The sequence below is a fragment of the Herpailurus yagouaroundi genome, unplaced genomic scaffold (assembly GCF_014898765.1).
Source record: "Herpailurus yagouaroundi ecotype Mexico unplaced genomic scaffold, PumYag 166, whole genome shotgun sequence".
In the NCBI taxonomy this organism is placed as follows: domain Eukaryota; kingdom Metazoa; phylum Chordata; class Mammalia; order Carnivora; family Felidae; genus Herpailurus; species Herpailurus yagouaroundi.
In genome coordinates this window covers 5,907,852-5,922,090 of record NW_024412407.1, presented here as the reverse complement: position 1 = coordinate 5,922,090, position 14,239 = coordinate 5,907,852, and the positions used below count along the sequence as shown (strand labels likewise).

The window sequence follows — 14,239 nt, the reverse complement described above, 5'->3', positions numbered from 1 at the left end:
AGGCTTAGTCACAGCCTTACACCGTCCCTGCCTCGGGTCGAAAAGACCCAAGAGTATTTCTAATTTGAACTCCATGCGCTTGCCCAGCTCTGCAGCCCTCTCCCCACAGCCTCGCTCCGTAGGCCCCAGCTCATCGCTCTTTAATGCCCCTAGTTCCCGTCTCCACCCCTCTCGTGAGCAGCGGGCTCAGCCACCAGGGAGCCACCAGCAAAGCTGCTGAAGACTAGGCGCCATCCAGCCGCTGGCACACCACAACAGGCCACAACTGGGCCCCACCTGCCCGTGTGGCACAACCGCTCTCCATTGTCACCCTTGTGCAAAGCTCCCCAGAGGGCGCACGGGCAGGCAGGACTACAAGTTAAGGGAGGCTACATCAGGCAGGCAAGATGCACTCCGACCCTGCGGCCCTTCCATCTCCCCTCAACTGGCCGCCTGTAGATTCAGGCTCTCAGCTGAGGCCCCAGGAGCTTCTCTGGATGCGATTTTCTTTCATCTCCCAAGTCAGCCCACTGCGCCCAATGCTGTCCTCCTATCTCCCGTGACAGCAGGGAAAACCCAGGAGATGCTTGTAGCTGGAATCAGACACAGCCTTCATCTTCATGTGTTTATTCTCAGAACATACAAACTCATCTTCTCAGAGAATAAAAAACAGAAATTTCACTCAGTGACTTCAAGATGGACACAGCCAGCTCACCCTGTCCCCACAGCTACTAAAAAAATTCCCTGGGTGAGGGATGCCCAGAGTGCACAGCACCCCTGGGCACAGGGGCCGTGCACAGCTCTAAACAAGGCTCTCAACTGGTTTAATAATCCAAAAGGGCAAACGGCTGTCAAAATGACAGAGTCCAAGGTCCATAATCCTCACAGTGCCAGATCCCCTGGGGTCACCTAGGGCAATGACACTGCTGCAGCTTCTGCAGTCAAGTCCGAGCCGAAGAGGTACCGTCGTGGCGGCCAGGTTTTTGTTCAGTCTGTGAGGCAGTGCCAACCGGCTGCCCCCACGACTGGCAAGAGCTGATGGCCCAGTGCAATCCCAAAGCCCTCCAGAGGGGCAGAGCCAGGCCAGAATCTGTGTCCTTTGTTCTCCCTGCCGCCTATAGCAGTTTCCTCTCCTTCTGCAGCCCCACGCTCGGGCCTTCAGACCTGAGGGTTTGGGCCGAGGAGTCTGATTGTTTCCTAAGGCCCCATAAGAGTGAGGACCTGGAAAGAGACGTAAGGGTCCCGAAGAAAAGGCTTCAGAACATGCCCTTAAACTGACGGCAAGAGTGCCGTGTCAGGCAAAGATGGTCTCTTCCCGGCGCTTCTTGGTGAGGATGGTGCCTGGCTTGTGCTGGGCATCTGGGTGGTTGGCTAGCTCTGGGGGGCAGGAGGACACCGGGCTCTCCAGGATGGCTTGCTTCAGCTCATAGAACACAGCGGAGTCCTCTTTGGTGAGGAAGGTGATGGCCACACCGCTCTTGCCAGCTCGTCCCGTGCGACCAATGCGGTGGATGTAATCTGGGGGAAGGGGAGGAGTGCCACCGAGGGTACCGGGCCTCACTTCTAAAGGCGCGCCCCACCCCAACACACCTCCGAGGGCAGTCAATACCCCGCCGCCCCCCCCCCCCCCACGCGGCCTGACCCCCGCGGCGCCCACAGTGCCCCACACCCCGGAGACAGAGCTGTCCTGGGTGCTGGGACAAAACCCATGGGAGATAAAAAGCAGAGCTCTTCCCACCGGGACAAGCAATCCCAGACTTGGAGCTGTGAGGAATGGCAGCAAGAGCCTCCGGCTTCAAGTGGAATGAGACAAGGAGGCCCCCTTTACCTGGATGGAAGCTGCTTCCGCCCGCACTTACCTTCAATGTTTTTGGCCATATCATAGTTGACAACCATAGACACATCTTGGATGTCGATACCACGACCCGCCACATCTGTAGCCACCAAAATATCCTTGGCCCCAGCCTTGAGGTTGGACAGTGCAAACTCTCGCTGCTCCTGGCCTTTTCCACCATGCAGCGTGCAAGCATTGTACTGTTGGAACAATGGCAAGGTGAGAAGAGAGCAGTGGGGTCATGGAAAGACACAGAAGGGAGTGGAGACAGTGAGGGAGGGCTGCAGAGCAGCAGGGCAGACGCGGAAGGAGGAGGGGGAGAGAACGAGTGCTACTGGAAGCAAGCAGAGAACAGGTGAGCTGAAGAAAGGGACGGGAGAGAACAGGGTGTGGTGCGGCAGGGGCAGACAGAGTGAGGTCAAAGGTAAAGCCCTGGGGTGAGAGGGGAAAGAGAGTAAAAATAAAGTGATAGTACTAACGGTAAAGCGACTGGGGGGCAGGTGGCGCGGAGCCAGACAGACGGGAAGTCATCAAAGAGAGAATGAGGCTGAGATGAGGGCGGCAAGCAGGGACCAAGACATTTAAGGACCCTTGAAACACCAGTAGCAGGAGTAAAGGACACCAATCCCCCATGTCCCTCGTGATGCACCACCCACTTTCCCATACATCTATAAACACAAAGAACTCTGATCTACTATTCTACAGCCTCCTGTCCGGCCAGGATGTGTGTCTCAAAACCTGTCCCTGGCCCGGCCCCCTTGGAGGAAGACCCAAGGCAGCTCTGGCTGCCCTTGCAGGACTAGACAGGGGATCACACAACAGACCCAGTTCCCTCATCCCTGTCACACCACCCTTTTCCCTCCGGCCCTGACTTGAACCCTAGGTTAAAGAATGGGACAGAACTGAAAGGAGGAGCCTCAGAGGGGCCCTCTATTTTCAGAAAGTCCCACCAAAGAGAGCGGACTTGGCTCTCTCTCGCCAGACATACCCCCATCTTCTCCAGAGATTTGGCCAAAACATCGCAGCCCTTCTTCTGGTTGACAAAAATGATAATGGGTGGATCAAAGCCTTGTTCCAAGATTGCCAGCAGCTTTTTCCTGGGGAGAAGAGGCAGAGGAGAAAAATGAGAGGCAGACCTTTGAGACGCACGCTCTGATCTACCAACACCAATTCCAGGACCTTCAATCCCATGGCGTCCCGAACAAGCAAACCGCAGCTCTTTAGAACGGCAGAACATTCACCCTCCATCATCCCGCATACAGAAAAAAGCGCCTTCTCCATCATGTTTTGCCAGGCTCAGCCGCCCCCATACCTCTTTTCCGACTCTGACATGAGGAAGACCTTCTGTTCCACACGTTCATGAGGCTTGCCTGCAGAGCCAATGTACACCACAGCAGGTCGCCGCAGATAGCTCCGGGCCAGACGCTCCACCGCTGGGGGCATGGTGGCCGTGAACATGACTGTCTGTGAAAACAGGAAGCTCAGCCCTGGGCCCAGGCAGGCACCGCCATATCCTCCATCACCACAGGAAGTGTAGCCTGGGCTAAAGAACCTAAAACGAGCCACGGAGTAGGCTTTAACAGCCACTGCCATAGGAAATCGTGTCCTTTGCTTTCCCACTTCTTTCCTCACTACCTGCTCACCAAGGAATTTTGCATCTTATGATGACGCGAAGGGCTGAGAGCATTTGCTGGCACCCATGGTGGGGAGTAGCATGATGCCTTGGAACCATTTTCGAGGGCAAAGCCAATAATGGCTCCGCTGCCAGGACTGTCAGAGGACGTGCTGGTAAATGTACCGTGGGCCCCCCCCCAGGGCAAGAAGGGCCTCAGAGCAGGTTTGGCAACTTGCCCCTTTTCCCAGCTTAGGGAAGCGGCCTTACTTGGCGGTACTTATGTTTTCCTGACTCAAAGTTGGCCAACATCTTCTCAGGGTCCTCAGCTTCATCCGTGTCCGGCTTCTGGTTGCTGACAGGCATGTGCTCCAGGATCTTCTGGACATCTGGCTCAAAGCCCATGTCAATCATCCTATCTGCCTCATCCAGAACCACATAGGTACAGCGGCTCAGCACAAGGTAACGGTTCTCCAGCACATCAATCAGACGTCCTGGGGTAGCTATCACAATCTGGAGGGCACAGTGGAAACATATGCAGCCGCAGCACGTACCCCTTTCTTCTCCCTCCTGTGAACTATCCACCCGCTCAGACAACAGACCTCCAATGCTAAGGAACTTGGACCCCAACCTGCAGTTATGACTGACGGCAAAGGTTCCTAAGAACTGGCACAGAACCGCTTGTTGCCACCTTGGATTTTTTTAAGGCGTGAACAGGGTCTCTGAGTAAGGCTCAGGAGTCAAACAGAAGAGGCAAAATCAGGAACTTTCTTAGATGGAAGAGAGACTAAGGGAAACCACGGAGAGAATTATACAAAGGGATTATGCCAGGAAGTTGCAAAAGACTCAATTCCTCCATAAAATTTCTTATCGAAAGCTCTCTTCCTCTACCTTGAGGAGCCAATACGTGAAGTCACTGACATGGTCTGGCAGAGTGAGTGACAACAAAGGCTGTGGTATGAGTCTCAGCTCTGCTCATTGCCAGCTGTGACTTTGGGCAAGTTACTGACCTGAGCCTCAGCTTCACCTGCACAACGGAGGTCCACCACCTCTCTCTCTCATTTGGTTGTTGGTAAAATTAATGATGCGCACAGTACGATACCTGGTTCTTAAGTTCTCGACAAGTAACAGCACATATATATAAACCAGTCCTTTTCTTCACTTTACTGTACGTCTATGGCAGAAACCAGAGACACGGCCCCCAAACTGAGAACCCTCAAACAGTGGGCTGGCTGCCCGCTAGGTGAACGAACCTCACAGCCCATGCGCAGCCTGAAGCCCTGGTCCTCTCTGGAGATGCCGCCAATGACAGCCACAGTGCGGATGCCCAGTGGCTTCCCAAACTTGATGGTCTCTTCCTCAATCTGCTGAGCCAACTCACGAGTGGGGGCCAGGATGATGGCATAAGGGCCTTGGTCTGACTCTTCGATCCTGTGGTAAACGGGGCATCCCACAGTTCCGTGAGCTTTCGTTCTTATCCAACCACAAACAGGAGCAAGACAAAGTCACTCTTAAGGGCAGCTATGGAGATGGGGAGGGTGGTGGGAAAAGGATGCAAAGATCTCATTTAAAAATCAGAGACTCCAGGGCAGCCAAGTTCTTCAGGGAGTGGTCCTTGCCAACAAAATCATACACCTCTTTGATACCGTGATCCAATTATTCCCTAGTATCTGACCCAGACTAAAGAAGGGGGCTTCTGACTGTAGACTTAAAAAGAAAACCAAACGCTCAGTTGCCACTGTGACCTTTCCCACCCAGCCAAACCCACCCCACCTGGGACCTGCCGACCCCACCTGTCAATTTTGGGGAGAGTGGTGATCCAGACGAGCAATGGGATGAGGAAGGCTGCTGTCTTGCCACTGCCGGTCTCAGCCACACCAATGATGTCACGATTCTGTAGCCCAATGGGAATTGCTTGACGCTGGATAGGTGTTGGTTCCTGCAGTGACCCAGAGACAATAATGGGTACAGATGGAATCCGGCTACCCAAGCCACTGCTGACAGAGTGGGCACGTGGGCCAGCACAAGAGGAGGACAGCAGTTCACAGTGAGGAAACAGTCACCAAAGGCCAATACTTCCACCAGAAAGTGAGAGCATCACCTTAGTGCTCCCTGGCAGAAGAGGAACAAAACAGAGGAACAAAGGAACAAAGCTCTCTGTTCCCAAATTAAGTGTGTATCCCCTAGAACATGGGAACACATCAGGTCTTCTGGGCCAAGCTGTCCCTCCTTACCTTGTACCCGCACTTATCGATGACCTCCAAGATGTGCGGGGGCAGAGAAGAGTCTTTCCAGGACCGGATGGGATTGGGGATCTTGCCACCTTTGGTGGTGATGCTGTAGTCCTCTCGGAAGATCCGCCAGTCCCGGTCCGTCATCTCATCTAACTTCTTCTGGGACCAGTGCCGATCATCCCAGCGCTGCTTGGCTTCCTTCTTACGGAGCTTGCGGAGTCTGGCCCTGGAGTGGGACGTGAGGAACAAGTGGGATCAGTATCCTTCCTCCAGCTCCTTTCTGTAGGTTCTGGGCTCTGCCCAACCACCCCCAGCCCTGCCACTCACTCCTCCTGCTCCTTTTCTTCCAGTGTCCGCCTCTTCTCCATCAGGTCTCCGTAGAAACGTGACTGCTCTCGTTTCTGCTGCTTCAGGTCAATGCCTGCAATGAAGCCTCGCCCCAACAACTGCACCTGGTGCCGTTCCTTGTATCTGAGGTGGAGACAGGGGTTTGTTATAGCAGCAGGAGGGAAGGGCGGACTACTGACATGAACCAATATGTACACCTTCGTAACTGGGGTCTTTCCTCACCCAGAGAGCTGGCTGACTATGCGCTTACCGATTTCCCCACCCCAGAATCTTACTGCTCTTTCTGTAGCACCAGTTCTTTCCAGGAACTGCCTTAAAAGACCTAGCACGCAGGCCTGAAGCCACTCACAGGGGGTTGTAGTCGATGGACGTGTCCTCCGATGCGTCCCACTCAAAGACAAACTTGCGGTCATTGAGATGCCTTGTTCGGCGCCGCTTCTTGATACCACCCAGATAACGCTCCTGCCCAGGGACGGAATGCAAAGCCCATGAAGCTCCAGGCCCACCCAGATCTCACATGCAGAGATCGGAATGGCCAAATAACTAAATCTCATTCTTGTGTGTAGCGGGGGAAATGAGCACAGAACCAAGGCCTGCACCTTAATGGCATGCAGTTCCTTGCTCTTATCCTTCTCTTCCCGGATCTTCTGTCGCCCTTCCTCATCCTCATTTCCATTGGTCTCCCGCTCCATCCTCTCCCTGCGTTCCCGACGTTCCCGTTCCTGAGGGTCTTCTGCAGACCAAGGAAAGCAAAGCTGCAGAAGAACTCAGTGCAAGACAAAAGAGGGCACGGACAGGATCTGGACGACAGACATCAAATGAGAAGGGGGAGATTTGCAATACAAGGGAAATGGAGACGTAACCCAGAGATATGCTCATCAACTCCCCCAGCCCTCCCTCTTCCAAACTCCAGAGCAAACAGGTTTCTGGCTCTCCTGAGTGACACTACAATTCCAACCCATCCTCTCCTACTCCTTCTAAGGGCTACACGGGGGAGGAAAACGAACCCAACATTTTCCTGCCCAAGTCTTGGAACTGTTTCCTTTTCTTGCGCTCTTCTTCGAGCATCCTCTGTCGCTCCTCCACCTCCTGCTGTCGTCGCTTTAGGGCTTCAGCCTCTCGTTCCGCTTTGGAGAGGAACTTGGGCTACAAAACAGATTGGAACTGTAAACAAAGGATCTAGGAGCAGGGTATGATCACATCATTGATAAGGAGAGAGCAGAGGGCCCGACAATATTTGCTCAGGCATTACACCTCTTCAGGAAAATACAGATAGGTCTAGGATCCTGCTATGGCCCGAACTGTGTGTCCCCCTCAAAATTTATATGTCGAAGCCCTAACTCCCAGTACCTCAGAATATGACTGTATTTGGATAGAACCTTTAAAGAGGTGATTAAGGTAGGGGCACCTGGGTGGCTCAGTCAGTTAAGCGTCCGACTTCGGCTCAGGTCATGATCTTGCGGTTTGTGGGTTCGAGCTCTGGGTCAGGCTCTATGCTGACAGATCAGAGCCTGGAGCCTGCTTCCGATTCTGTGTCTCCCTCTCTCTCTGCCCCTCCCCTGCTTACGCTCTGTCTCTCAATAATAAATAAACATTTGGGGCGCCTGGGTGGCGCAGTCGGTTAAGCGTCCAACTTCAGCCAGGTCACGATCTCGTGGTCCGTGAGTTCGAGCCCCGCGTCAGGCTCTGGGCTGATGGCTCAGAGCCTGGAGCCTGTTTCCGATTGTGTGTCTCCCTCTCTCTCTGCCCCTCCCCCGTTCATGGTCTGTCTCTCTCTATCCCCCCCCCAAAAATAAATAAATAAACATTGAAAAAAAAATTTTTTTTAATAATAAATAAATAAATAAACACTAAAAAAATTTTTATAATAAATAAATAAATAAATAAATAAATAAATAAATAAAGGAGGTGATAAGGTAAAATGAAGTTCTTTGAGTGGACCCTAAACCATTCCTCTCTTGTAAGAGAAAACCTGGGCACAGAGAGACACCAGGGGCATGTCCGCACAGAGGGAAGATCATGTGAGGACACAGAAGACATCCACCCACGAGCCAAGGAGAGAGGCCTCAGAAGAAAACCACCCTTGGGGCGCCTGGGTGGCGCAGTCGGTTAAGCGTCCGACTTCAGCCAGGTCACGATCTCGCGGTCCCTGAGTTCGAGCCCCGCATCAGGCTCTGGGCTGATGGCTCAGAGCCTGGAGCCTGTTTCCGATTCTGTGTCTCCCTCTCTCTCTGCCCCTCCCCCGTTCATGCTCTGTCTCTCTCTGTTCCAAAAATAAATAAACGTTGAAAAAAAAATAATTAAAAAAAAATAAAAAATAAAAAAAAGAAGAAAACCACCCTACTGACACCTTGATCCCAGCTTCTAGCCTCGAGAACTGTGACAAAATTAATTTCTGTTGTTTATGTCGCTCAGCCTGCCACGTTCTATTACAGCAGCCCGGCCAGCTAACACAGACCCTCGAGTTCTCACCTTAGCCTCAGCTTCTTCCTCAGCCTTCTTCTTGGCCAGAAGTTCCTCCAGGGATAATGGCTGAGCCTAAAGATAAAAAAAATAGGACTTCAGTCCATAAAGGCTCTCTCCCTTTGAAGATTTATAATGTAGAACTTGAACTGAAGAGGCAGATGAGAGAAATCCTTCCTCTCCTTTACCTTAGGTTTCTTATCACCATGTTCATCGTCTTCATCCTTCTTAGAGTCTCTGTCTTTCCGAGATTTAAAATCTTTTCCTCGGCCAGGAGATAAACTTTAAGGAAAAGAAACGGGAAAGATCCATATCGCTATCTTGCCCTCATCCAGGCTGAGCCACAGAGAGGATAGAAGTTTTCCCATGACTCAACAAGACTGGCTTATGGCCATCCATCACGCCCTGAAGCTCCCTTTGCAGGCCTGGTCACTCTGCCTGCTCTGAAACCTAATGATGGGCCTGTCTTGGCCCCATTCTACCTGAATCTCCCTTTCCAAGACTAATCTCTTCTCACAAGATTGCCTTCACTACTGAGGGCAAAAATCTCTCTTCCAAATAGCAGGTGCGCATCAGAAAAAAAGAATCCTGCTTCATTTATAATACACAATGAATTTCGTTGACAAGGTCCCCCACCATCCACCCTTTCCGGGTACTGTTCTGTGTGTTCCCTCCCCCTGCTTGCTTCCTACCTGTGCAGAGATCCTTTCCCTACAACTATTACAAGCCCAATCTACAAGAGGTCTCAAACACCCCCACCCCCGTATTTGCTATGGGAATTGTGTTCTTTGCCCTGAATCCTAACCTGCATATACTCAGAGCCTAATAAAAACTTTGCATACAGAATTTCCAGAGGAAAGAGGTCAAGATACTGGGGCATTAAGCTATCCCAACAAATACATGTTGTTTATCTTGGGTGGACACCTGAATGGTCCAATGGAACTAAGGGACTGTTTTGTAGGCTGGTAACCCTCTCCAACTAATTTCTAACTTTTAAGAACAAACTGACCCTCAAACTGTTGCAGCTTCAGTAACTGGTTATAGTTTCTAAGGATACGTGCTTTCTAAAAATGACAGCTCTGCAGTAACTACCACAACAACTGACTTCCCTATGGGCCTGCGCCAGCTCAGAGGCACAGAGGAAGGCTTTCTCCTAAGGCCCGCTCCCATTCCCTCAGGTACCTGGATCGTTTCCGGTCCTTGTCCCGTCGGTGCCCATCCTTATCCCGGTCTCGGTCCTTCTTATTCCGATCACGCTCCTTATCCCGTTCTCGTTCTTTGTGCCTTCGCTCTCTAAAGACGGCAAATTTAAGAAATCATGTGAGATTTCCAGAGTATCCAGGTTCACTGCAGTCATAAGAAGGTTCTCGTGATTTTTTTTTTTTAAATGTTTATTTACTTATTTTTGAGAGAGAGCAAGCAGAAGAGGAGGAGGGGCACAGAGAAAGACACAATCTGAAGCAGGCTCCAAGCTGTCAGCAGAGCCCAATGCAGGGCTTGAACCCACGAACCATGAGATCATGACCTGAGCCAAAGTCGGACGCTTGACCGACTGAGCCACCCAGGTGTCCCTCTCATGCTCTTTTCTCCACAAAGCAGCATTTTTATAAATCGGGGAATGTGTCTCTAGGAGAAGCTATGAGGGAATTCTAAGAAAGTCGTCTAGATCGGAGTTGTACTGCTAAGCATTAATGGAATGATAGGCCATAGTCTATGTGAACAGAGAAACTATCTTCCTCGATCACTTGGACCTTCATCCTACAAGTTCCCTCTTAACTTTTAAGAGCTGCTGGGTCACTAGGTGTAGAGAAATATGTGAAAGACTAGTGGCCTAATAGTGCAGGCATCAGAGGAACCAAGAATGAAGAAGTGTGAAATGTAGTCTCCCTTCCCATATAGACATACAAAGTTACTTTACCTTTCTGTAGACTTGGAACGGGACCGGGAGCGAGAACGGCTGCCTCCTCGACGCCTATCCCTTGAACGATGCCGCTTCCTGTCTTTGGATGGGGAAGACTTCCGGTCCCGGTCTCTATCCCGTTCTCTGTCAGGAGTCCGAGATCGCTTTCTTTCCTCCTTGGAAGGTGATGCATCACGGTCCTTTTTGTCAGCCAGCTCTCCTGCCATCTGTCATGGATAAGAGAAATCCTTATTATGTACTATGTACTACTCTAAACTGTTTATATAGTCACAAAACAACCCTATGAGGTAGATATACTGGAATGCCTACTTTATAGATGAGAGAATGGAAGCTCAGGTATATAAAGTAACTTGCCTGAGGACACACAGGTGGTAGGTGACAGAGTGCCAGGCACTCTGGCTCCAGAGACCCATTCTTATTTGTTATACTATACCATCCCTCTGTGATCCCTTTTTGTATACATATACGTTCATTTCTAAAAGTATATAACAGACGTTATCTTATTTTTATAATTGGACTGTAAGAGTATGAAAAGAAATGTTAGTGAATGCATAGTATGCTAGCTACCTCTGGAAACATCCTGTATTGCTTATCTTAGCAGTCTGCCAGCCCACTGGGATCAGTCAACGCATAAATGGCTAAGGGAGGTAAGTTCCCTTGAGCTCATAAAGAAAACTCAAAAGAGGAAAAAGAGTTACCTTTGAGATTTGGGATTACACTCTTAAATTGTAAGTGGAGAAAAGAGAACTTAAATTTAAATGGAGAACTTAAATTTAAATGGAGAGAAGTTAAATTTAAATGGAGAAACAAACTCACTTTCACTCAGATTAAAAGAAATGTACTTCTCATTATACAATGGGAAAAACTTTGGTAAGGGGTACACAGAACGTCTATGTTTTTTTTTTTTTTTTTTTTGCAACTTACTGTGAATCTATAATTATTTCAGAAAAGAAAGAAAGGTAGGTACCAAAAAATAAAGGTCACAGACTGCTGACTGACATTCCCTACTCAGATTCTCATAGAGCCTTGACCACTACCCAGTCCTATGAAAGGTTTGAGCAGGAATTTGTTCCATTCCCCTCCTGCCTGGGGGGGGACACTGAACACCATGTCACACTGTCAACTGTCCTTCTAACTACAAAATCCACCTCAGCCAGGAGCTAAAATGACAGTAAGTCTGAATCCACCTCTACCCCATCACTATCATCATCATCCATTCCTAACACTCAGGATACATTTCTCAGAACTTATTTTACCCCCAAATGGTTCCGTTGGAATATCAGTTCCCCAGACTTTCACGTACAATCTCCCTTCCATGTAATTTCCTGCCACATACCTTTAAGAAAGGAGAATGTGTAAAGAAAAGAAAAATGAACAAGTCGCACTTTCATCTTATCTCACAATTGTCTGAGAAATGACTAAATGTTCTATATCAGTACATAATGCAATTATACTTATGTCTCTTCTACTCAGAACCCTAAGAAAACAACCCAGAAGGGAGGTATCTTCTCTGAACATCACTCATTCTCTCAGCAAATATTCACTAAGCACCAGAAACTGTTCTACCTGCTAGAGATATAGCAGTAAACAAAACAAAGTCTCTGATCTCATAACACTGAAATTCCAATGAAGCGCATAATGGGCAGAATAAGAGAATTTCAAATAGTAATGAGAAGTAATAGACAGAATAAAACAGGGTGGATATGATGGGGAGAGGTAGGAACAAGTGAGAGAGGGCTCAGGAAAGAGTGTTTTAGGTAACATGTAAGCTGAGACTTGAATGATGGGAAAGAGAGAGGCTGCAAAGATCAGGGAAAAGATCTTATGGGGTAGAAAGTTCAACAAGTACTAAGGCATTGGGGTAAGAACTAGCGCAGCATATTTGCCAATTAAAAACAGACTTATGTGGCTGAGTGACAGTGACCCAGGGGAAAGACTGATTTAAGGTGAGTTCAGGGAGATAGGCTGGATTCAGATCGTGGAAATGTGTTTTGGGCCCGGGTAAAGGAACCTGGATTTCAACCTAACAACAACAGGAACCTTAACGGGTGTTAAACAGGAAGTGATGTGATCTAATTTTACATTTTTAAAGAATTTGGTGACTTGAAAGAAAATAATAGGGAGGCAAGAGTAGAAACAGAACCAGCAGTCTAGGCAACAGATGACAGTCGCTTGTTCTAGGAAAGTGGCAATGGAGATGGAAAGTAGTGAGCTTCAGGATATACTTGGAGGCAAAGCAGACAGGACTTACTGATGAAGGGAGAAAGGAAAAGAGGAGACACAAAGATAGCTCCTAAATTTATGGTGTGACTGACCTAATGGCTCACGATGCCATTAGTGACCAGCAGTGACTGGGGAAGGAAGAGATTTAAGAGAAAATCAAAAGTTTCATTTTGAAAATGCAATTCTGGAACTCAGAAGAACCTGGAGACAAAAATTTGAGTCATCACTGTATACATGGCTTTTAAAGCTGTGAGACACTAAATAGTATTACCTAAATAGGCACTATAGTTAAAGAAAGAAATAAAAGAGAACCAGGTTTGAGCTCTGGAACACTGTAACATTTAGAGGTCAGGCAAAGGAGCCAGAGAAGAAGACTGGAAAAAAGCAACAGCATTAAGAAAGAGGAAAAAAAGTTAAGGATGACATCACAGAAGCCAAAAGTGTGTTTCACGGAGGGAGTGATTAACTGTGCCAGCGGAAAAAGGCTAGGAGATAGAGTGACCCTTGTGTTTGGAAAAATGGAGATGATTGGTGACCTTGACAAGAGCTGTTCTGATGGCATGGAGGAAGTAGAAGCCTGAGTGGAGTGAGTTTAGAAGAGAATGAGAAGTGAGGATAAGGAAACAATATAGACAACTTTTATTACAGGTTCTACTTATCACAAGGGCCAGATAACCAGGCGCACCCTACTCATCGCTTCTCAACAGCCTTCCTTGCAAACCTCCAGGTCTTTGAGTTCCTCAGTTCTTGTAGGGTAGGGGCAGATTTTCTTTTTCATCCAATTAAGTATTTATCAAGCATCTACTATATGGAAAGCACCATGCTAGACTCCGTATTGAATTGCAAAAGGAAATTAGGAAGATCCTGTCCAAAAAAAAAGGTTACAGAACAATAGAGGGTATGTGGCACTTACCAAGATGAAGGCTCAGATGAAGTATTATAGGAATTCAAAGAAGTTTCCTTTCATTTGCAAAGAAGATTTGGAAAGATCTGTAGAGGAAGTGGCTCTTGAGCATTTAAGTATAGGTAGAATTTGAAGATGTGTAATTGAGGGTGCGGAAAAGTCATTCCTAGCAAAAGAAATAATACAGGAGGCGCAGAGGCGGGAAAGCATGACTGGTTCTGGGAGAAAAGCCAGAGTTCCAGTTTGGCTGGAGCCAGGCTTACTCAAAACATGAAGGAATAAAGTCGGATGGAGGGTATCACAGGTGCTATGCTCATGGGCAAAGGTCTGGCCCGTAAGATCGTCCAGGGACCTGGCCTGTGTCTCCAGGAGTCAACACTCCGCCCTGGGGCCCGCGCCCCTTCACTCCAGCCCGCCAGAGCTCTCTGGGCTCATGCCCCTACCCTGAGGCATTCTTCCCCGCCTCGTCCCGGGGACAGGGGCCATCGCCGTGCCCCCACTCTTGCCCTCTCTGCAAGCTCCTGGGAACCGCCTCCATCGTTCGGGACTCACCACTCTGAGTCTGAACCGCCCAACGCGGCCTCAACGTCGCCGAACAGTCGCCATCTTTCCCGTTTCCTGGTCGCCGAGATGCATCCGCGGCCGCGCGGCATGCTGGGAAGGTGAGTTCCTGGTACCTGGCGGCGTGGGCTGACATTAAAAGCCTGGGAACTACTAATCC

General features: G+C 49.3%; 1 protein-coding gene across 2 annotated transcripts; it reads right to left on the bottom strand.

The window, feature by feature from the left end:
- Positions 1-590: 590 nt before the first annotated feature.
- On the bottom strand, positions 591-14,197 carry DDX23 (DEAD-box helicase 23). 2 transcript variants are annotated; one of them, XM_040488278.1, is made up of 18 exons: positions 14,071-14,169; positions 13,528-13,604; positions 10,389-10,597; positions 9,653-9,763; positions 8,659-8,752; positions 8,480-8,545; positions 7,015-7,153; positions 6,607-6,740; positions 6,357-6,469; positions 5,987-6,130; positions 5,660-5,885; positions 5,219-5,364; positions 4,679-4,856; positions 3,696-3,938; positions 3,126-3,277; positions 2,802-2,910; positions 1,839-2,013; positions 591-1,497 (listed from the first exon to the last, which is right to left on the bottom strand). In XM_040488278.1, the coding sequence occupies exons 3-18, from the start codon at positions 10,595-10,597 to the stop codon at positions 1,274-1,276; spliced, it is 2,463 nt and encodes an 820-aa protein (XP_040344212.1). In that variant the 5' UTR covers positions 13,528-13,604; positions 14,071-14,169; the 3' UTR covers positions 591-1,273. The 2 variants fall into 2 exon arrangements, with proteins under 2 accessions (XP_040344212.1, XP_040344211.1); XM_040488277.1 differs by lacking the exon at positions 13,528-13,604 and having other exon boundaries at positions 14,071-14,197.
- Positions 14,198-14,239: the final 42 nt, after the last annotated feature.

Excerpts from the sequence above, each read along its gene's own strand:
- DDX23 (XM_040488277.1), bottom strand. The coding sequence starts at position 10,597 with ATGGCAGGAGAGCTGGCTGACAAAAAGGACCGTGATGCATCACCTTCC. Across the intron at positions 7,154-8,479 it reads AGGAAGAAGCTGAGGCTAAG|CCCAAGTTCCTCTCCAAAGC; the intron begins GTGAGAACTCGA and ends TCTGTTTTGTAG. Across the intron at positions 2,014-2,801 it reads AATCTCTGGAGAAGATGGGG|TACAATGCTTGCACGCTGCA; the intron begins GTATGTCTGGCG and ends TTGTTCCAACAG.